The sequence below is a fragment of the Hyperolius riggenbachi genome, chromosome 2 (assembly GCF_040937935.1).
Source record: "Hyperolius riggenbachi isolate aHypRig1 chromosome 2, aHypRig1.pri, whole genome shotgun sequence".
Lineage (NCBI taxonomy): Eukaryota > Metazoa > Chordata > Amphibia > Anura > Hyperoliidae > Hyperolius > Hyperolius riggenbachi.
The window spans coordinates 208,724,219-208,747,757 of record NC_090647.1 but is presented as its reverse complement, the minus strand read 5'-3'; the positions used below and the strand labels follow the sequence as shown (position 1 = coordinate 208,747,757).

At 43.1% G+C, this 23,539-nt stretch overlaps 1 protein-coding gene across 1 annotated transcript in view; it reads left to right on the top strand.

Moving 5' to 3' along the window:
* COL4A1 (collagen type IV alpha 1 chain) overlaps positions 1–23,539 on the top strand; it is a 234,260-nt gene that overhangs the window by 200,931 nt on the left and 9,790 nt on the right. The window contains exons 38-49 of the mRNA XM_068268035.1: positions 183–309; positions 401–481; positions 11,147–11,245; positions 11,924–11,974; positions 12,264–12,449; positions 15,730–15,863; positions 15,961–16,033; positions 16,168–16,239; positions 19,008–19,136; positions 19,230–19,328; positions 20,583–20,795; positions 21,858–22,035. Of these exons, the coding sequence (XP_068124136.1) occupies positions 183–309; positions 401–481; positions 11,147–11,245; positions 11,924–11,974; positions 12,264–12,449; positions 15,730–15,863; positions 15,961–16,033; positions 16,168–16,239; positions 19,008–19,136; positions 19,230–19,328; positions 20,583–20,795; positions 21,858–22,035 (1,442 nt within the window). The remainder of the gene's footprint in view (positions 1–182; positions 310–400; positions 482–11,146; positions 11,246–11,923; positions 11,975–12,263; positions 12,450–15,729; positions 15,864–15,960; positions 16,034–16,167; positions 16,240–19,007; positions 19,137–19,229; positions 19,329–20,582; positions 20,796–21,857; positions 22,036–23,539) is intronic.

Here is a 23,539-nt window from a genome sequence, read left to right as displayed (position 1 = left end):
TAAACAACAGAATAGTGAACAATGCCCCTGTACATAACATGAACATGCTGGAAAGTGCATTTAATTTCTGTATTTACCGGTATGTTCCGTATATCAGTGAGAAGTGAACCATAGTCTTCACTTGCTTTCCTATGAAAATATTTGCAGCAGTTTGTGCATCTAACATATACATTTGGCCGCAGGGTGATGTTGGGGTTGAGGGTCCACAAGGCTTTCCTGGTGAGAGAGGTGAAAAAGGTGACGTTGGTGTTCCCGGGTCACCAGGGTCTCCAGGTGAGAAGGGAACATCAGGTCCTGCAGGATATCCAGGCAAGTAATCTTTTTTCATCTATAATAACAATGGGACAGAGTAAGAAGTGGGGTTGATGTTTAAACTTTATTTGGATTTTTGGTTTTATAGGTAGTCCTGGTGTTCCTGGGGAGAAGGGAACTAAAGGCTTTCCTGGATTGGATGGTGTTCCAGGAACAAAAGGACAACCAGGTAACACAATTTCAATTATGAAACCTAATCAAGATTGTTTTCATATGTTGTGTATTGTGCTACATTGTTTTAGTAACAACCAGTAAAATTTATGTGTGCTGTCTGTGCACGTAACTTTTAACAATCATCAGTAAATAGACCCCTAGATATATACATTTGCCCTATTTTGTCTAATTTAGATGAGCCTCTCTATTTATTTTGTGACCCTCTGTACAGACACAAGTGTTTTTTCGCCTTATTTAATGCTGCTACCTGCAATGTGTAGCAGCTTTAGCATTAAAGCGAACCCAAATTAAAAATACAAGATTTCAGAAATAAAATTATTTTCTAAATTATAATAAAAAATAGCAGTCTTTTTTCAGCTGCATGATGACAAATATAAAATATTTTACATTTATTGGAGAAAACCCCCCCCCCTCCTTTCAAATTACCGGGACAGAATCCGGCAAACTGGTGGAGTAGATGGTGTCCAGCAAAGGAGGAATTGCTAATGGCTGCCACCTGTATAACCCTAGTTATGAAAAGAGAAGTGTGAAAAGCATGTACTGAAATGCTCATAGGCTTGAAGGAGTGTTTATTTATCTTTGTATGTGTCAGAGTGGTGCAACTATATATTTTGAATAAAAAAAAATGTTTGGTTTGGGTCCGCTTTAATACAAGCTGAATATGGGGAACTAGCTGCTGCAATTGAATAGCCATATTACTGCATTCATTCTCAGAAGGTGCATCCCTCACATTGTGAAGGTAACCATTGTCCCTCCTTTAATAAAAATGGCAGTATGTCAATAGGAAGATGCAATTTTACAAATAATACGTTATAAAGTGCATAAAGCTGTTAACAGCTTTATAAATAGTCTAGCTATAATTATTGTACATTGAAGGAACACTATCAATTAACATGTTTTTTTTCAATTGAGATAGGAATAGTCTGGGAAGTGCTGCTAAGTACTGGTGTATATATTTCACGACATATCTGTTTGTTGTTATCAAATTCCTTTTACACTTCACGGACGCCAAATCTGACAACTAAATCATGAGGGGAGTGGGGATTCCCTCTCACTTCATTTGTTAACCCTGTGTGTGAGAAAGCTCTCACTAGCTGCAGCTGCCTGTGTCTCTGACTGAGCTGTCTGCATGGAGAGCAGAGGAGAAATGTATCTTGTTTGTAATAGTGTGGGAAACCTGACACCCGAGACTTTTCATATAACTCTTTAGTCTGACATACAAAGAACGGTGTAATATTGAAGCAGACTCACCTTTGCAAATGAAACATTCCAAATGAGCTTAAATGTACACACAAGGGGCTTGATTCAGTAAACCGTGATAACCCAATAAATTACAGTTGTACCTCTAATATTCAACATGAAACATAGGAAAATGTTTAAGCAGCTACTTAGACATAATTTGTACATTGTCATTTTAGAACACTTGGTTTGATACTGTTCCTTTAAATACATAGGGCTAGGCTGCACAGTATGATTAGGGCAATGGCAGGCTTACAAAACTACCACTACTCCTTTATAAACTATGTTGACCCACTATATAACTGTGATTTTAATAACCAATACATTTTGATTACCGTGACATTATATTTTTTATGGTGGTGGCCTCAAGATTTCCACAAGTGGGAGGGAAGAAGGGTTTCCACCATCTGAAAGTATCTGTGCTCATTATTCTCTTGGAATAAGTGACAAGCAGGCATGTTGCGTTATCTGTCTTCCCCTTTACATATTTAGCAGTGTGTTTTGATTAGATTAGTCTCATCATCAGATATCTCTACTTAAAGGGTACCAGAGACGAGTAAACTTAAAAGTTTTTTATACATACCTGGGGCCAGCCCCATCCGCAGCGGATCGCTCCCACACCTCAGTCCTCAGTCTTTGGAGGCGCACTACTATTCTCCACAGAGAGAGACGGAGGGAGCGCACTTCGCATGCGTCACACTGGCCGTGAATGCCGAAGTTACGGGACCCGGTACCGAAGAGGGAGGAGACTGAGAACGGCAGTGTGGGATCAATCCATGCGAATGGGACTGGTGGAAGCCCCAGGTATGTATAAAACTTTTAAGTTTACACGTCTCTGTTTCCTTAAATACCCATCTTCTGTGCCTTTTGTTGGCTTATGAGACTGGCCATGACGGTGATCAGACAATAATAGGGCTGCAGTCAAATGTACATAACATGTTCACTTTATTTTTGGCATCCATTTCTCTTTGCACAGTTTGCACAAATCTGCACCATTGCACTTATTTGCAATGGGGCCCATTGTGTCCTTCTGCATCTGTGGAACTGTTGGAAGCAGCTTGTAACGATTGGTGTCAGCATGCAGAGAGAATCTGATTATTGGTCATCTGCAGTATCACCAAGAATACAGATATATACCTGATTATTGATGATCTGCAGAATCACCGATAATACAGATATATTGCTAACCTCTGGACACCTGAAGCGTGTAAGTGTTAGGTGTAACAGTAGAAATTGGACCACCGGAGTAGCAGGTGGTCCAATTAGTAGAGACAGACTCTACTGCAGTCAAGGACTCCAGGAGAAGGAGACCCTGACTGGTTTTGCAGCAGTACCCCTCTGAGAAGCAGGGGCCCTGCAGGAAGGCTGAGCACCCAAGGGGTGAGTGACAGCCAGAAAGGTCGGGCAGGCTGGGTCGGCAACACACTGACAGATAAAGTACAAAGACAGGAAGCTGATTCGGTATCCAAGGCAAGCAGGGTTTGGCAACGGAATATCAGAAGTGCAAGGTACCGAATCAGAGATCAGAGGAGTGGTCAGGAAAGCAATACGTCATAACAGATATCAAACAATGCCTAGTCTGGGTGTGAGGTCCGTGGTCTCTACACCCTGGAACTAGTCTGATGTATAACAGAATGATAACACAAGTTCCCTAGTCTAGGTGTGAGGTCCGTGGTCTCTACACCCTGGAACTAGTCTGATGTACAACAGAATGATAACACAAGTTCCCTAGTCTGGGTGTGAGGTCCGTGGTCTCTACACCCTGGAACTAGTCTGATGTATAACAGAATGATAACACAAGTTCCCTAGTCTGGGTGTGAGGTCCGTGGTCTCTACACCTTGGAACTAGTCTGATGTATAACAGAATGATAACACAAGTTCCCTAGTCTGGGTGTGAGGTCCGTGGTCTCTACACCCTGGAACTGGTCTAAGGAATAACACAGATGATACACAGTATTCCTAGTCTGGGGTGTGAGGTCCGTGGTCTCTACACCCTGGAACTGGTCTAATGAATAACACAGATGATACACAGTATTCCTAGTCTGGGGTGTGAGGTCCGTGGTCTCTACACCCTGGAACTGGTCTAATGAATAACACAGATGATACACAGTATTCCTAGTCTGGGGTGTGAGGTCCGTGGTCTCCACACCCTGGAACTGGTCTAATGAATAACACAGCCAGTTTACTGTGTATTATCTAAGTGTGGATTCCCAGGTCCACCTGGTTCCACCACACTGAAGGATCTGACTAAGGTCTGAGTGCTAACACATAGGCATTCACAACGCCAGACAACCAGCAACTGAACAGCAAGAGATATATAAAGTGAAGCGCTCTCCAGCGCCGCCCAGCTCCCATCAACCAATCAACTACTGAGCTGGGATCAGCTGACCGCCTTGATCAGCTGACCCTTCTCCTATTGGTATAAAGAGCCTGTCTTGCGGCGCGCGTGCGCGTAGCTCTCCATCTGTGTGCACTACTGGGTCCAGACAAACTAGACGCATGTTGCGGCGGTGAAACCGCCGCCCTGTGCGCGGACACCGTCGCCTCACTGTCAGAAGGCGCAGCGGTTTCTCCGCAATCCATCACAGTACCCCCCCACCGTCCCCCCCCAGAGGGGACTCCGGACACTTTCTACCAGGCTTCCCAGGATGTAAGTCATGGAACTCTTTCTTTAATTCTTCCGCATGCATGCGGCAATCTGGCACCCAAGATCTCTCCTCTATGCCATATCCCTTCCAGTGGACCAGATACTGCACAGAATTCTGCACCAGGCGAGAATCCAGAATTTTTTCAATCTCATACTCTGGTTGGTCATCCACCAACACGGGGGGGGGGGGGGGGGGCAGAGGAGTCTACCTGTACTGCTGGCTTCAACAGGGACACATGGAATGATCTCACACCGTTCATACTGGGTGGGAAATCAATGGCATACGTGACTTTATTGATTTTCTTGGCCACTGGAAAAGGTCCTATAAATTTAGGACCCAGCTTGGGTGACAATTGTTTTAAGGCCAAGTGACGAGTGGACACCCACACCAAATCTCCTGGGGAGAATCTCCACTCTACTGACCGATGTTTATCGGCCTGCTTCTTCTGGGTTTGGAAAGCTTTCCCTAGGTTCTTCTTAACCATTCCCCAAATTTCTTTCAGAGCCCTTTGCCAATCCTCCAGAGCTGGGAAAGGAGTAGATGCGACCGGCAAAGGAGCAAACTTAGGTGATCTCCCTGACACCACCTGGAATGGGGAGAACCCAGAAAAAGAGCTCTTCAGGTTGTTGTGCGCAAACTCTGCGAATGGCATAAACTTTACCCAATCAGTTTGCGCATCAGCAACATAACACCTGAGGAATTGTTCCAGCGATTGGTTAATTCTCTCGGTCTGACCGTTGGTCTGTGGGTGATAGCCTGATGAGAATGCGAGTTCCATGTCTAATTGATGGCAAAGGGCCCTCCAAAATTTTGAAACAAATTGGACTCCCCGATCTGACACTTCATTTTCCGGAATGCCATGCAGCCGGAAGATGTGCAGGATGAAGAGATCAGCCAATTCCTGGGCCGAGGGGAGTCCTTTCAGAGGGACAAAGTGTGCCATCTTACTGAAACGGTCCACTACCACCCAAATGACTGACTTGCCTTCAGACCGAGGGAGTTCACCCACAAAATCCATGGAAATATGAGTCCAGGGTTCATTGGGAACTGGCAAGGACTGTAAAGTGCCAACGGGGGCCTGACGAGAGGGTTTGCTCCTCGCACATATCGCACACTCTCTTACAAATTCCTTGCAATCTGTAACCAAGGTAGGCCACCAGGCACATCTAGCTAATAGATCCTGGGTTCTGGTGGCTCCAGGATGACCAGCATTCTTGTGAGAATGAAAGAATTGCAGGATTTGTAAGCGAAAAGGCAGTGGCACAAACATGACCCCCTCAGGTTTTCCCTCCGGAACATCCTGTTGGTAGGGACTCAACGTGGCTGTCCAATCTCTCCATGTCTCAGTGGCTGCCAGAACTACCTTTGGGGGTAGGATGGTTTCAGGGACTGCAGGCTGCACTGACTCGAGCTCAAAACACCTGGAGAGAGCATCGGCCTTGACATTCTTACTTCCGGGAGTATACGTGATTACAAATCTGAATCTTGCAAAAAACAGGGACCATCGGGCCTGGCGAGGGCTAAGTCTCTTAGCCCCCTCAATATACTCCAAATTCTTGTGAACTGTATAAACTGTGATAATATGTTCTGCACCCTCTAACCAGTGTTGCCATTCTTCAAACGCCAATTTGATGGCCAGGAGCTCCCGGTTGCCGATGTCATAGTTTTTCTCGGCGGGTGAAAATCTGTGAGAAAAGTAAGCACATGGGTGCAGCTTGCCCTGCAAACCTGACCTCTGAGACAACACAGCTTCCACCCCCACCTCTGAGGCATCAACCTCTACAATGAAGGGAAAGGCGACATCAACATGCCTCAGTATCGGGGCAGAACAAAACAGTTTCTTTAGGGTCGAAAAGGCCACATGAGCTTCTGGTGAACAGTGGTGAGTGTCAGCCCCTTTCCTGGTGAGACTGGTGAGAGGGGAGATGATGGTAGAGTACCCTTTAATGAACCTTCTGTAGTAATTAGCAAACCCCAGGAATCTCTGAAGTGCCTTCAGCCCCACAGGCTGAGGCCACTCCAAGACAGCAGAAACTTTCCCTGGGTCCATCGAGAGACCAGAAGTGGAGATAATGTACCCCAAGAAGGCTACTGACTCTACCTCGAAGAGGCATTTCTCCAGTTTAGCATAAAGTTGATTCTGTCTTAACTTCTTCAAAACCCATCTGACATGCTGGCGATGTTCAGAGGGACTGGACGAAAAGATCAGTATATCGTCCAAGTAAACCAGAACAAACTTCCCCAACACTTCCCTGAACACCTCATTGATTAACTCCTGGAAGACGGCCAGTGCGTTGCACAACCTGAAGGGCATCACCAAGTACTCGTAATGCCCGTCGGGCGTGTTGAAGGCCATCTTCCATTCGTCACCATCTCTGATACGAACTAGATTGTATGCACCCCTGGCTTGGAAAAAATCTTGGCATTGGTCACCTGCGTGAACAAATCGTCAGTCAATGGCAAAGGGTAGCGGTTTTTCACTGTGATCTTATTCAGGCCTCGATAATCAATACAAGGACGGAGGCCTCCGTCTTTTTTCTTTACAAAAAAGAAACCTGCCCCTGCTGGTGAACGAGAGGGACGGATGAACCCTTTCGCCAAGTTTTCCCTGATGTATTCCTGCATAGCTAGTTTCTCTGGCCCAGATAGGTTATAAAGATGACCCCTGGGCGGCATACAACCAGATCTCAGATCGATGGGACAATCTAAGGTACGGTGGGGGGGGGAAGTTTGTCCGCTGACTTAGGACAGAAGACGTCAGCAAATTCTACATATTGTCTTGGCACACCTTCAACCTGAATGTTGGTATTACCCATGGTTACTTTCGCTAAACAATGATGATAACAATGGGATGACCAGCTCGTTAGCTGACCTGAAACCCAGTCTATCTGAGGCGAGTGAATTTGTAACCAGGGCATGCCAAGAATGATGGTAGAGTTTCATTTACTGGAGGGAACCGGAGAGCCACCTATTGATAATTTGTGCGACTAAACTAGGAGCCAGCAACAGACCACCACATGGACCATAGCAAAATCATATACTGTTGCTGTCTCATGCACATATACATTTTATTACTGCCTTAGCTGCTTAAATGCTGAATCACAACACATTAAAATAACACAGACATTTAAAATCACTACCTGGCCAGGAGCGCTTGCAATTTTAATAGGGGACCTGACCCATGTAAACATGCAGCGTTATCGCCCAGCCTTAGCCTATGCAGAAAACGCTCTGCACCACATGGGTCAGTAAGGTCCACAGCCCACCACCGCTACACCCTGCACGCTGTGCGCCGCTGGATCAATCTGCACGCTCTCTACACGGAATATGGATCCTCATGATGATGGCTCAATACGGAAGTCCGCTTGGAGAGATCAATATTTTAGGATTGCATGCATGTAACTGCCTCACAGAGCACACTGGGGTTGGCTATTCATCTGACTTGGCTTAACAAGTAATGTCACTGTATGACTTGCGGTACTTGCGCGTTCAGAAGGCGGACTCCAGTCCGCTTGAGATCCAGTCCCTCAGTGCACTGAGTTGCCTGATCGCGTAGACGTCTCTTTGACTCCGCTCTCCTCATGAGCAGCCCACCGGTGTGTAAGTGTTAGGTGTAACAGTAGAAATTGGATCACCAGAGTAGCAGGTGGTCCAATAAGTAGAGACAGACTCTACTGCAGTCAAGGACTCCAGGAGAAGGAGACCCTGACTGGTTTTGCAGCAGTACCCCCTCTGAGAAGCAGGGGCCCCTGCAGGAAGGCTCAGCACCCAAGAGGTGAGTGACAGCCAGAAAGGTCAGGCAGGCCGGGTCGGCAACACACTGACAGATAAAGTACAAAGACAGGAAGCTGATTCGGTATCCAAGGCAAGGAGGGTTTGGCAACAGAATATCAGAAGTGCAAGATACCGAATCAGAGATCAGAGGAGTGGTCAGGAAAGCAATACGTCATAACAGATATCAAACAATGCCTAGTCTGGGTGTGAGGTCCGTGGTCTCTACACCCTGGAACTAGTCTGATGTATAACAGAATAATAACACAAGTTCCCTAGTCTGGGTGTGAGGTCCGTGGTCTCTACACCCTGGGACTGGTCTAAGGAATAACACAGATGATACACAGTATTCCTAGTCTGGGGTGTGAGGTCCGTGGTCTCTACACCCTGGAACTGGTCTAATGAATAACACAGATAATATACAGTAAACTGGCTAAGTGTGGATTCCCAGGTCCACCTGGTTCCACCACACTGAAGGATCTGACTAAGGTCTGAGTGCTAACACATAGGCATTCGCAACGCCAGACAACCAGCAACTGAACAGCAAGAGATATATATAGTGAAGCGCTCTCCAAACGCTGCCCAGCTCCCATCAACCAATCAACTACTGAGCTGGGATCAGCTGACCGCCTTGATCAGCTGACCCTTCTCCTATTGGTATAAATAGCCTGTCTTGCAGCGCGCACGCGTGTAGCTCTCCATCTGTGTGCACTACTGGGTCCAGACAAACTAGACGCATGTTGCTGCGGGAAAACCGCCGCTCTGTGCGTGGACACCGCCGCCTCACTGTCAGAAGGCGCGGCAGTTTCTCCGCAATCCGTGACACAGCTATGGCAGGATAATCTGTGTGCAATCCATTTTTTGCATATCACTGACACAGCCTTCTACACTTCTTGCTTGAACAGTGTATACTTGTTGACTTTGCATGCAGCATACAAATTGTATGAATTTTAGTTTACTCTGAAGTATAAGAATTTTTATGGGATTAGTCTGTGTATTGATCATATTTCAACATACTGCTTACATCCATCTTTCTTTTTAATGCTATGTGTTGGCTACTAAATGATTGATCAATATGTATAGAGGCCCTCTACTCATATTTTGAATAATTCAGCTGCTCTGGTCAGGGGCATAACTAGATTTAATAGGGCTCCGCTGCAAAAATGATAGCATGTGGTCCCCTTGGTTTATGAACCCCATGCGGGTCACGTTATCAGGAGCTTGCAAGGTTCTGCTGTGAAGCAGCATGAGGACGCCAGAAAAAGTTACACACTCTTCTGCACATGGTTTTGTGAGAGAACAGGGAGAGTTTTCTGTTAATTGGCTGTACTTGAGGCTGGAGGGGAGAGAGGAGGAGGGGCCCAAGGCCTCCGATGGCAGGGATCGCAGGGGTGATTGCTATGCCCATGTCTCTGGTGCTCCTTAGGGCCCATTTACACTTAATCAGTTGGTATTCGTTAGTATGCTTAGTACACGTTTTTTCCATAGCAGTGCATTGTGAAAAGATTTCAGTTAAAACGCGTTAAGTGAAAGGTGCCATAGGAAAACATGGGCATTACTTTGAAAATCAGTTTTCTTTCAGTTATAACTGAGAGCAACTGATTAAGTGTAAAAGGGGCCTTAGGGGATCTTTCCTTGTAGTCCAGTATCTTTGGTATCTCCCCCAGCTCATCGCAGCATCCCTTGATTAATTATTATGCATTAATTGAATGGTGCGTGTCCACATTTGCTTGTTCAGTTTCCAGAAGACTGCATTGTCCGCTCAATGGTGCGGCGTGGTCTGCTTGGAGTCCGGAGCAGATACTTTTCCACCACGGGATTCTGTGGGAAATGCAACCGCTGTCCAGAAAAATTGTACTAGTCGGATTTCAGCATTGCAATTATGGATCCACAAACTGACAAGTTTGAATGGATCTTATTAATAAAATAGGATCCATTTGACTGTCAGTTTTTGCGATCCAATGCAATCACAGTGCAACCATACAGTGAGGCATATGGTACAATGAAAGTATGCCTCATTGCTACTGTAAATGTGCACGTTGCCCTGTAAAACCACTCCATTCTGTGCATTATTCTGACAGAATGCACCGCACTGCACCATAATCAATGTGATAGCCCCATTGACAATGCATTGCGTCGCATTGTGATTTGATGATATTGGCCTCAATTCACTAAGATCATGCTGGAAATAATAAGGCAAGAGAAACCTTACCTCCACACATCGATCTTGCCTTATTAAGGTGTAGAGATACATTTTCACAGTGAGAGAGTTATCTTATCACTTCAGTCCTTAGGTTACCTCCTCTGTAATTATTTTCACATGCAGTTAATGAACAGCCTGTCTTTAACTTTAGAATTCTGGAGTTATTTTACGGATTGAAGAGTTAACTTTAGAGATCTCTCCTTAACTTAAAGACAGAAGAGTTAACTTTAGGTTTGCCTGAGGTAAAATGTTTCCTGAATACTACATGCCTTATCAACACATAGTGATAATTTAGAAATGTTATTAAAGACAGGAGATAAGCTTATTGAATTGAGGCCAATGTCCGACACAATGAACACCGTGTGAAAGGACCCTTGAGTCAAAGTCAAACTTGCAGTGGGGCCGTGAATGCCTTAGCTTTGCCACTGCGTAGGTATTTGAGTACTGTACACAAGTTTTAAGACTTCTGGGCAAGTTTTTAGGAATGTGAAGTTGTACATCAAGTTCTACATCAAGGTCACCTGTTCTAAGAGATTACACATTTTTAATTAAAGTTACAAATTAATGTATTGTGCTTCAAAATGTGTGCAAGTTTTGGCATGTAACATACATTTTACAATATGATTTTACAACAAAATTACGTAACTATAAACAAATAATTACTATGACAGCTCAAAATGGCACAGGCACAAAATGTGCCTCCTTTGTAGTGTTTGCTTCAGTATGATATATATTATTTATATTACTGTAGATATTTGACAACCAAAATGTGAATATTAATGGTCTTATGGTTCTACAGGTGAACCTGGAATCCAGGGACCTCCTGGCTCAATAGGAGAAAAAGGAGAGAGGGGCTTTGATGGTATTCCAGGAACACCTGGTGAAAAAGGTGATCTAGGTAAGTTCCTGATAATTTAATTGCAAGACTGGGGAGAAAATACTTCCATATTTCAAATATCTAGTAATAAAATGCTCTAGCAAATGAAAGTCACTAGCTGCAATTTGGTAATTTAGCACATATAGCAGCCAACTAATCAGCAGCTAAATGTACATGTTAGGAGAATGTTCATCTTAATACTAGTTTACATAAAATGGTGCATGTTTATAAAACATCTTTGCAAGTTAAATCAAAACGTTTTATATTTGAAATAAAAAACAACAACCTTGGCCCTCCTCTGAAGCTTCTTCATCAGTCATGCTGTATGGGAGGCAGGGGGTTGGAGGGCAGCGAGCATGAGGCTATGCCCCCTGTCCAATACCAACCCACACAGCTTTGAGGAGAGTACCTTGCAAGGGGGTAGGTAATAGGCAAAGCATTGTCCCAGTACTGGGGACAAGGGGCTCTTCTCCATATCTATGTCCACATGGCATAAATTAACTATTTTAGACCTTGATTAGTCTCATTAAACACGACATAAGTAGAATAATCATGAGCATGTTGGGTTAAAAAGTAAATATTTATGGAAGCGTTATGCTAACAGTGTCTGGATTAATTGTTATTGCTGAACAAACCATATTTTATTTAACGAATATACCTGTTTTTAAAAACAAATACCTTATTTTTCATTATTTTAAGGTTTACCGGGGAAAAGTGTTCCTGGATTTCCTGGAGAACGTGGTGAAAAAGGTACGAAGAACTGAAGGATGATATCTTCATCTTCTTTGCCCAGCTCCCTCCTTTCCTTTCTCTTCTTTTTCTATTTTTGTCTACTTGTCTAACTTTTTTTTATTTCTCTACCATATTAGTTCAGAGTTTGTATAAAAAAGAAATGAGCGCATACAAAAGGAAACACTACACAGATAAAGCATTTTACTTTTTAATGACAGCAAGCTCCTTTCTACCGAGAGTGCTGATTGAGTCCATTCACAGAGATAACAACTGTTTTGAAAAGATTAAGACATCTTTTTTATTACAGGTATCAAAGGTGATGGTGGTCTCCCTGGTGCACCTGGTGTTCCTGGTGCACCTGGCATTAAAGGAAATCATGGGCTGCCTGGCAGTGAAGGATCTCAAGGACCACAAGGTTTTCCTGGACCACCTGGTGTTGCAATGGAAGGACCTAAAGGAGATAGAGGACTTCCAGGTCCACCTGGATTCCCAGGTACAAAATACTCTATAGAATGTTTGTGTGTGTGTATATATATATATATATATATATATATATATATATATATATATATATATATATATATATGTATGTGTATATATATATATATATATATGTGTGTGTGTATATATATATATATATATATATATATATATATATATATTTGTAATAAAAGGTAAGCTATTGTGAAAGATAACTAGTTTCCATGTCCTATTATTCCAAAAAATTCCCCACACATTTTTTTGTGGGATTTGGGGTACACATGGTGATGTAGTGTTGGCCATATAATGTAACTATACTGGAACATGGGTTCCCCAATCATCTACACACTGCGTTCTCAAAGAACAACCTGGATCCGCCTATCAGATGCTGGTGGCTAAAGATGGCGAGGTAAAGTAAACTTGGACAGGAGAAGCTCTGCAGGGTCTCTTCCTCTTGACCAGCTGTGCACAATCTCAGCATTGTTTTAAAGTAAAAAAAGGTCTACCACATATTAACATTTCTGGCCTGCATGCAGATTTTATGCAGCTTAGAGCGTGGCAAAACAAATCCACGTTATGACAAGTTTGATGCATGAATGTGCATTAAACTTGACTGTGTGTCAGAGTTATTAGCATCTCATTGGTCATCTCTAATTCAGAGCTCCATGGTGTCCTGGAAGGGAGTCAGAGGACAAATCTAAAAGCAGAAGTTTGGTAAAATGTTGTCCTTACTTTCCATGTACATGCAGCCTGATGAAGATGAGCCCAAGGAAAGAGAACACAACAGAGGAAATGTGTGACTTGAGCACAGACATATGCTACCTCACTAGATCAGATAGCTGAAACCCAACCCCATATACTCCAGCCTCAGATAATACTCATAAAACTTTGCTTGAGTTACTGAGAGAATCATTGCACAATGCTTTATATGACTCAGTGTTAGAGTTCCAAGCAGCTATTAATGAATTGGTGGACAGAGTCTCACATATAGATGGCAGACTTAATTGAAGCATATAATGAGCTGGTGGTGGATGCACAAAGTGATATGCAGAGTGAACTGCAGTAGGTTAATGTGAAACCTGCAGACTTTGAAGAGGAATGTAGGAATAATAGCAAGCTGAGGGCAATTCCATAAAAACATTTCCTGGAAAATCACAATCCAAACTTTGAACAAGCCATATAATTCACGTCTCCAGCAGCTTTATGTGCCGATTCCAAAAAATGAAGGGATTCATAGAAGTCATTACAATATCACAAGACGGCATCTAAATGTAAACCCTAATGTAACAATCTGCTCAGCGGTCTGCACGGGCAGACAGCTGTTTGTCCATTCCTTAAGTCTGAGGGCTGCAGGTCTCTGGAAAAGAGACCTGCTTGTGCTTTGCAAGTATCTGACCTGTTCTGCTGCTGAGCAATTTGCATACACTTGTCATGCAAACGGCCTAGCTGCCTCCTTGGAAGGCTTGCAGTATAAATACCATGTAATCCCAGAATCCTTTGCTGCTCATAGAGGTTTGTTCCTGCTGGACTCACCTGGAGTGTCAGCCATTGCTATCTTAGTATAGTTAATTCTTGGGGAGTGCTCCTTGCATTCCTAGTTAGTGCAGTCAGTTTGTGTATAATTTGTACTGCCTATTCTGTCCTGTCTTGTCTGTCGCGATTGCGCTGTCGCCAGCGGCGGTTGATAGCGAATCGCTCTGTCTTGTTTGGATCGCACTAGCCTCTAGCGGTAGCGGCTGTGCATCCTCCTGATCTGAGTTCCTGGAGTGTACGCTGGAGCAGCGGTTGCTACTGGCTACCTCATCTGTCTGTCTTGTTTGGATCGCACTAGCCTCTAGCGGTAGCGGCTGTGCATCCTTCTGATCTGTGTTCCTGGAGTGTAAGCTGGAGCAGCGGTTGCTACTGGCTACCTCATCTGTCTGTCTTGTCGGTTTGTGCTCCTTTGTGTTACTTGTGGCTAGTTAGGGTGGCGTGCTTGTCTCTGTTGCGCTTTTCGTGCGGAGACCGTGTTGTAACCGCGTTCGCTGTTGCGAATGAGTGCGGTGTTCGCGTTTAGCTAGCATTTGTTATTTTCCTTATCTTTTATTGTTGTTTGCTGTGCCTTTGCTACTCTCGTGCCTTGTCCTGCTCAGTCTGGTGTCACTATTTGGCAATCGCCATTCTTGCGATTGCGTTCCCACTTCGTTTCCGCCGTTGTGTGTTCACTGTCGCTGGGTGGCGACTAGTTTGGTGGACACACATTGATTATGTCTCTATGCTCTCTCTCTTTGGGGGCTATCTTGCCTGGTGTTGCTTCTCTTCGTACAATTTCCATCTGGCATTTGTGGCAGCGCAGAGGGTTTATTCCTCTGCACTCCACAGCTCCATCTGCCTGTGGAAATTCCCCTCTACTGGTGCTTGCACCAAAAGCTGGGTTCTTTTATTTTGACACGCTTGTGGAGGACTTCCGCAGTGTCAGCACACATCTTGTGCGCTGACCACGGAGATATCCCACAATCGTTACACCTAAGCACTCTATGGTGTATTCAATAAAAACATGGAAACATTTAATTATTTGTGTGGTATTAGTTTAGGCAGACTGTGATTATCTATTGTTGTGACTTGGATGAAGATCAGATGGCATTTTATGACCTAGTTGTGCAGGAATCCATATAATTTCAAAGGGTTCACATACTTTTTACTGCTACTGTATGTTGCTTATAGTACTTAAAATAAACCTTATTCAGCTTCTCCTCCATTGTAGCATATTACTGTTTTTCTCATGCAATCTCATCTAATGTAGATTAAAAGGCTTTCCAAACCTGACTGCCCTAACACCTGCATGGACTTTGCCCTTGTAGCCATTCTTGAGACCATCCAGATCTGTTCAGGGTGTGATACCACCACTCACACACTTTCCAACTCCTATCTGTGAAGTTCCCAAGAACTAATTAAAATATTCCTCTGCATTTTGCCTGTAAATAGCCGCAGAGCTAGAGAAATTATGTTTTCGCATCAAAGTTTTCTTGGGCTTAGGCCTGGTTGATATTAGCAAAGAAAACGGTCAGATCAAAAAGGCAGTGTAGCAAGGGATATGTTAATGAATCCTAAGCTAAGCATAGGATCTATTCAGACATGTCGGTTGCCAACGGATCTGTTGTTTCCATTCACTTTTGTTATGCCATGGTTTTCAGTGTTTTAACTCAGGAGGGGAACAGTCTTTACATCTGTGATACATTTTGTTGTATCTTGAAAAAAATATATGGCAAGGAAGCTCTAGTTCTTTTGAGTCACATAAGGTACATTTTTGTCAGGTTCTCCGGGTCCTATGGGAGTTCCTGGATTTCCAGGTCAGGAAGGAGTGAAAGGAGAGAAAGGAGACAGAGGTTGGCCTGGAACACCTGGCTTGCCTGGAGTGAAAGGTGAACCCGGAATTCAAGGTCTTCCTGTAAGTTATGCTCATTATTCACCTTTCATTATCTATGGAGCTTTATTTTTTTCAGTGGTCTTAATATGATTTCTTGCACTCTTTTTATTTATTTTAGGGTGATGCTGGAGTTCCAGGTATAACAGGAGAAAAGGGAGAAGGAGGTCCTCAAGGAGTGCCGGGATTTCCAGGTAGACCTGTGAAAATTAATGGAATTTCCATCCAGCAGCTTTGTTAAAAAAGTGTTTATATGCCTGTAAATTATCTATCTATCTATCTATCTATCTATCTATCTATCTATCTATCTATCTATCTATCTATCTAGGTTTGAAAGGTTCACTAGGACCCATGGGAGAGAAAGGACTGGAGGGAGATCGGGGATTAACTGGACCAAAAGGTATTTTATTCTTTATGTTTACTTTGTTTACAAGGAGTTGCATTGTGCCCTTAAAGCGGACCTCCAGTGTATCTTAATGTTAGCAGCAGGGACAATATCTCTATATTCTATAATGCACTGGCATAGACGCAATTTCATTTACTCACCAGCTTGCCCATTCTATTCCAATAAAGGCCTATTCTGAAACAACAACATGGTGTTTTTCTGAAGGCATGGTTTCACCTACATTCTAGCCTCCCGCTCTTTTGCCAGCCCTCAGCACTGTGGGCATGGTGTAATCACACATGATTCCTCTTTGAGAAGAGAATAAATCTTGTGCTACTATGCTGTGGCCACAGTCCTCTTGACCTGGCTACAGAGCTGGAGGCTGGGCTGTGGAAGATGTAACCCTGCCATCAGAAAAACACAATGGCATTGTTCAAGAACAGGGGTGGGGCATGCTCCTTATATGGAATAGAGTGGGCAAGCGGGTTTCAGGGATAATTTAAGTAAAATAGTAGGTATTGGAAACTGTAACTGTTTTGTGATCAGAATCAGAATCATTTATTTCGCCAAGCATGACAGGGTCATGCCTGGAATTGGGTTTGGCACATACCGAGCTCAGCAACAAACACGACAGTGGTGCAGTATACAGGAGATATACATGATAACACAATTAACCAGCTTCTAAAAATGCTAATACTAATGACAAAACTAACAAAAACAACAAAAAAGAGATGAAATTTGCCGGAGCTGTGTGCCAAGGCAGCCATTAGTGGCGCCATCTTAGAGCTGGTGATCTGATTCTGATTACTAGTTACTAGTAAAGTTGAATTGAACTGCATGCCCTTGTTTTTATGTTATGATTGTTGTATATTATCTTGTCCATTTCGTTAAAGAGAACCCGAGGTGTGTTTAAAGAATGTTATCTGCATACAGAGGCTGGATCTGCCTATACAGCCCAGCCTATGTTGCTATCTCAAACCCCACTAAGGTCCCCCTGCACTCTGCAATCCCTCATAAATCACAGCTATGCTGTGAGGCTGTGTTTACATCTGTAGTGTCAGTCTCAGCTGCCCCCGGCCTCCTGCATAGCTCTGGTCCCTGCCCCCTTCCCTTCCCTCCAATCAGCAGGGAGGGAAGGGATGCAGGCGGGGACTGGAGTTCTGCAGGAGGCGGGGAGAGCAGCAGACTGACACTATAGAGATAAACACAGCCAGCTCTGACAAGCTGTTTGTCAGCAGCGTGGCTGTGATTTATGAGGGATTGCAGAGTGCACGGGGACCTTAGGGGGGGTTTGGGATAGCAACAGAGGCTGGGCTGTATAGGCAGATCCAGCCTCTGTATGCAGATAATATTCTTCAAACCCACCTCGGGTTCTCTTTAAAGCAAAAGCTACCATGGCATATGTGCACCTTGGAATGTAAGCTTTTATCACATAGGAACATATTTTTAACAGAATGCATATCATTTGTTGGAAGATGTTGTCAGAACTGGCAATGATGGACTTGATTTGTTAAAGGGACTCCGAGCACCTCTCATGGGTATGATTTTAAAGAGACTAGTGATGCCGGAATCGCCGTTCTACACCAAATAGTTTAGTTCGATTTCAATTTAAATATCGCGGCTGCCATCTTGGCTATGTTATACCTTCCGGGTCACCCCTGTCTTCTCTGTTAGAGAAGTGCATCACTGAATGAAGAGGAAGTGACACGCATGGCTATTGCAAGAGGCTCCTCCAGAGGGGTCATAGCACGATTTTGTTGGAAGTCGTCTCGCTTAAAGGCATACCCATGAGAGGTGCTCGGAGTCCCTTTAAAGTTCTCTGAGGCTGGAAGTTAAGGAAAAATGGAAAGTTACAGGAAACATTTATCCTGAAAACCTATCCTGGCTTAATTCAAAATTGTCTGCTAGTAGGTGGAAAGAGTTTGCGATCTTAGTTTGTGAAAGGATCATGCATGCATTCACAGTAAAAAGGTGTTCCAAAAAATCAAGGACGACCTGCATTTATTTCAAAACAAAAAAGTTCTCGGTGCAGGTGTTTGCATGTGACTGGAGCCTATCAAAAGCTGTCTGAGGAAGATCTCATTTATTTCGCTCATTGAATATGCAAAGGAAAATAAGGCGGTGTCAAATATATTTTTATTTTGTATTCTTCCAAAGGTTTTATTGCTAACCATGTGGCTTCTTCAGTTTGAGAGAAGTGAAGGAATACTGAGTCATTTATAATTGAAGGTAGTATATTCTTCTGAGCCAAAAAAAGTCTGGTTTAGACTTTAAGTCATTTTGCTCAGAAATTACCCAACATCCTACCTGTATCGCACCGGTGATTTGCCTAACCTGCCAGTATAAGACCAGCCTTGCACAGCCACTGGGAGCGAGAACCCAGCAACTGGATTTGCAAAGAACTCATGTGCAATGCCCAGGAGATAATTTGCATAAGGCCCATAGGGGTAAATTCATAAAGCTAAGATTTACATGTGCAGAGAGCACACGTAGTGTTTACCAGGATTTCCGCAATCTACATAGTGTGTTACGCAAATAGCATAACTCATGTTATAAATGCTATGGCCAAGTTGTTTGTATGTCAGGCAATGTAGGGGTTGCATATAGAATCCAAGTTATGTTATTTGTGTAACATGCTGAATAGATTGTGTAAAGCCCAGTAAACTTTATGTGCATCTCTATGCACATACATTTTACAGAGGTTTTGTGAATATACCCAACTAAGTTTTAAAAGGTTGAGAATTATGGAATGAGAAAGTTTACTTACCTATTCTTTTGTTTAGGATCACAGGGTCTCCCAGGACCTGCTGGACAACTCCAGATAGTCAAAGGAGATCCAGGCCCTCCTGGTCCAGGAGGTCCCCTTGGCCCGAAAGGTAGTCCTGGATTAATGGGTCCTAAGGGGGATCAAGGTAGGAGCATTAAAGTGTGGTTAAGCGAGATAATTACCACTATCAAGAATACTGTTACAAATATGTACAAATATTCCATTACTTATTAAATAGGTCTTGCTGGTGCAGTCGGCTTGCCAGGACCATCTGGACTGCCAGGAATAAATGGTATCCCAGGGCAAAAAGGAGAAATCGGCCCTAGTGGACCATCAGGTATGTTATCATAATTTCATTAAACATATTACCTGGGATTGAGATCCCACTGACACTGCCAATTTGTAGATAATAGATTTCATTTAGGAATTATGGTGAGTAGCTTTGCTCTACAGAAAGTGCTGGGGCACAAGGTACACATATGGCATTTGCATAGTTAGGGGGTCTTCTGGCCAAAAATGACAGTGAATAACTTGTTAAACAGAAGAAAATTATCAATTGTCTGTTTACTGTGGTTTCCAGTGAATGGTCCCACAATTGCAGAGGCAGATTAAACAGATAAAGTACCTACACATTTGTGAGCAACCTAGATGCACTGCATTTCAGCTACCTTGGGGAGTAGCACAAACACCACATCAGTAGGATGCCCTATGAGAAGTTCAGATGCAGTAACACTTAATCCTCACTGCTTTGTACTTGCAGTCTAGGGGTGTCCCTGTCAAAACTATGTGGGGTTAAATCAAATCCCGATTTCCAATTAGTGTACAAGGTTCAAGGGGTAGATCCACAATGAACTGGACCAACAGCTGCAACAAGGCTACCACTAACTGGTGTGGTGAAAAGACAACATGTAACAGTCTATGAACTGAGTATATAGTGTACAATGTACTGAATGATTAATGTCTCAAACACTTGCACTGAGCCCAGTCTCTAGGTTCGAGGTAAAATCACTAAAAGCCTCTCATCAAAGAAATGATTTATCCAATGCAAAACTCAAAGGATTAAATTCATCCAAGAGCTGTGATGATCCCTCAGATGTTGTGTTGTGTCTAAAACATTCTTTGTGCAAAAAGTCACCTGATTTATAGTGCCGATATTTTACATAAAAAATTTGTCTAGTACTAATTAAATGCCACTGTAAATCAGTTGTCATATACATGTCATATACCTACTGCAGCAGCAGCAGACCTTGGATGCACATCTGCATTTCCACTGCGCCCAACGGTGTAGGGACTAACAACAGTGTGGGTCAATGTGCATGTAAATTCCACAAGTTACCCACATACATTTCACAAGTTACCCACATATTCCCCTGAGCACAATAGGCGTGAGAGGAGGATAGGGTCTGCTACTTTTCAATAGAAGGAACACAGCAAAGATCTTGGAGAGCTGATTAAGCAAACTGCAGGTTAAGTGAGTATAAATTGTGTTTTTTTTAGAACAGTAATAGTCCATTCAGATTCATTTATATAAAATTAAACAAAATTACTTAGGAATGCACATGAATTTGCTCTTTTATCTTGATATCTTTAGGTCCAAGAGGCTATACAGGTCCACCAGGATCAGATGGCTTACCAGGCTCCACTGGCTTACCTGGGCTTCCATCTATGGCTCATGGATTCCTTGTTACACGACACAGTCAGACCACTGAGGAGCCTTCTTGTCCAGTAGGCACAATCCCAGTATACACCGGTTACTCATTGCTGTATGTACAAGGCAATGAAAGAGCACATGGTCAAGATCTAGGTAAGACTGGTTACCAACTTCATGTAATGTTAACTTTAAGTCTTCAGATGTCCCATACATAATATAATGCACTAACTAACATGACTGTTGTTTTCTGTCTATCTAAATAAACCCTTACTAACAAAATGGCAGTTCCCAAAGTAAAATATCACTGCATTTTGGTTTGCTAGTGCCACCAACCTCTTAATCCAAATAATTATATGTTGGAATGTAGCCTATATATATGAAATGTTGTTCCTCCTAATTGGGTGTAAAAACATTAATGTGTTTCTAAGTGAGGGTAAAAAAATCACAGACTTACCCGAGAAGAGGGATCCCAATGAGGCTTCCCATGGCATTCTCGTAAGCCATTGTCGGTAACCTGATTGGAGCCACGCTGCTCTTCAAACACACGAGTATCTCTGCGCCTGCGCAGTAAGCCAGAACTGCATGAGCATCACTATGATACTGCACAGGCACGACTGTGCTTACGTGGCTACAGCACTGCCACGTTTGTGGCAGGAGAGGAGCATGGCCCAATCAGCTGGAGGATCCAGGGCAGCAGCAGAGGACCAGAGGACAGCATGGGAACCCTCTGAAGGATACAGAGGCCTCCGTCTCTTTAGATAAATATGTGTTTCTGAACCCAAGCTTCAGCTCAAGTTGTATTTAATTTATATACTGGCCCTGGGTCGCGTCTTAACTTCCGATTGGAGGAAGCTAGTGGAGACGGGGAACGGCGGGGGGAGCCATGTAATGGAGGAGACACTGATTGACAAGCTGCAGATAAACGGAAGGCTAGTGACCAGCAGATTGTCACTAGCCTGGCGCTATTTTTTATGGTGGACAGCAGAGCCCGGGGGGACTTGCAGCAGCAGCAGAAGGACACAGAGGCATGTCATTGTGCACAGAACATGCCTCTGTGTCCTATTAAGATTTAAAAAATCCGCCTTGGGTTTTCTTTAAGGGTCCCTGTGCTTTTAGAAGTCTAGAATGTCTTGGTTGTGTTATATAGGAGAATTACAAACAGTAAAAAGCTACACACTGCAAATCGTGTTACTAATGCAATTGTTTCATTATTAGGTGCTGCTGGAAGCTGTCTACGAAAATTTAGCCCTATGCCTTTCCTGTTCTGTAACATTAATAATGTATGCAACTTTGCATCAAGGAATGATTATTCCTACTGGCTCTCAACTCCAGAACCAATGCCAATGAGTATGGCTCCAATCACAGGAGAGAGTATCAAGCCTTTCATTAGCAGGTAAGCAAATTAGAATGTGTATTTTGTGAATATTTTCTACATTTTATCTGTGATGTCCACGATGTAGGGAAATTAGGATTAAAGAGACACTGAAGCGAAAAAAAAATTATGATATTATGATTTGTATGTATAGTACAGCTAAGAAATAAAACATTAAGATCAGATACATCAGTCTAATTGTTTCCAGTACAGGAAGATTTAAGAAACTCCAGTTGTTATCTCTATACAAAAAAAGCCATTAAGCTGTACGACTTTCAAAGTCGTGAAGAGGGCTGTTTTCTGACTTTTATTATCTCAACTGTTAGTTAATTTTATACTTTTCCTCTGCCAGAGATGAGGTCATTAGTTCACAGACTGCTCTGAAAGAATCATTTTGAATGCTGAGTGTTGTGTAATCTGCACATATTATAGAATGATGCAATGTTAGAAAAAACCTGAAAATAAAAATATGAGAATATTTTCTTTGCTGCTAATCTTCTAGTAATTATTCATAGTACACAACCAATTCATTATATAATATATTTTGTTCGCTTCAGTGTCTCTTTAATAAAATAATTAGTGAATATTACATATACTGATAAAAAAAATCATAGGATTACATTTAGTGTTGAGACAACTATATTAAGTTGTGTTAAAGTGTATCCAAGGCAGAATAAAATAGAAAAATGAAATATTTACCTAAGATTTGACAAGCCTCTGTATCCTGCATAGGCTTCCCACGTCCTCCTAGGCCTCTCCTTTGCCATTAATGGACTCCTGGAGCATATCCAACAAGGACTTCTCAGATGTTATTGTGGCTTTGCTCCTCTTCATGCATGAGTACGGCTGCACCCGGACAGTAAGCCAATGCTGCTCAACCACGCGTGGCCCTGTGCTGCTGTGCAGGCGTGGCCATACTTGCATGGGTGCAGCCCACTTGTGCACAAAGTGGAGCACAGAGGCGAACTTCCAGAATGTCTTAGGCAGCAACAGTGATCTGAAGGAGGAAATGGGAAGCCTCTGAGGGATCCAGACTCTTCCCCTTTCTTAGGTAAGTATCTCTTTTTTAAAATTTAACTCCACCTTTGGTTTTCTTTAGATGAAACTTTGAAAACATAATCCCACTTCAAAATGTACCAGGAACTGTTCTATATGGCGCTGCACTGTGTGCATTGTGATCTGCATTATTATAGAGAATGCAAAGCCCAGGCAGCAGGAAGGAGCAAGTGGTGCAGAGCATTGAATACCAAATTTGTTGTGAACAGGCCCATACAGTGCATTACTGGCCCATTGATCACATCAAATTATCAGATGCAATCTTAAAGAGGAACTGTAGTGAAAGTAGAGTAGTGAATAAAATAGTTTTATTATATAATATTTATAAATGATTTAGTCAGTGTTTGCCCATTGTAAAATTTTCCCTCTCCCTGATTTACATTTGGAAATGTATTACGGGTGGTGACATCTTTAGTCCTGTCAGGTGCAGCTCTGTTGAATGTTTGTTTACTGAGAGTCTTGAAACCAG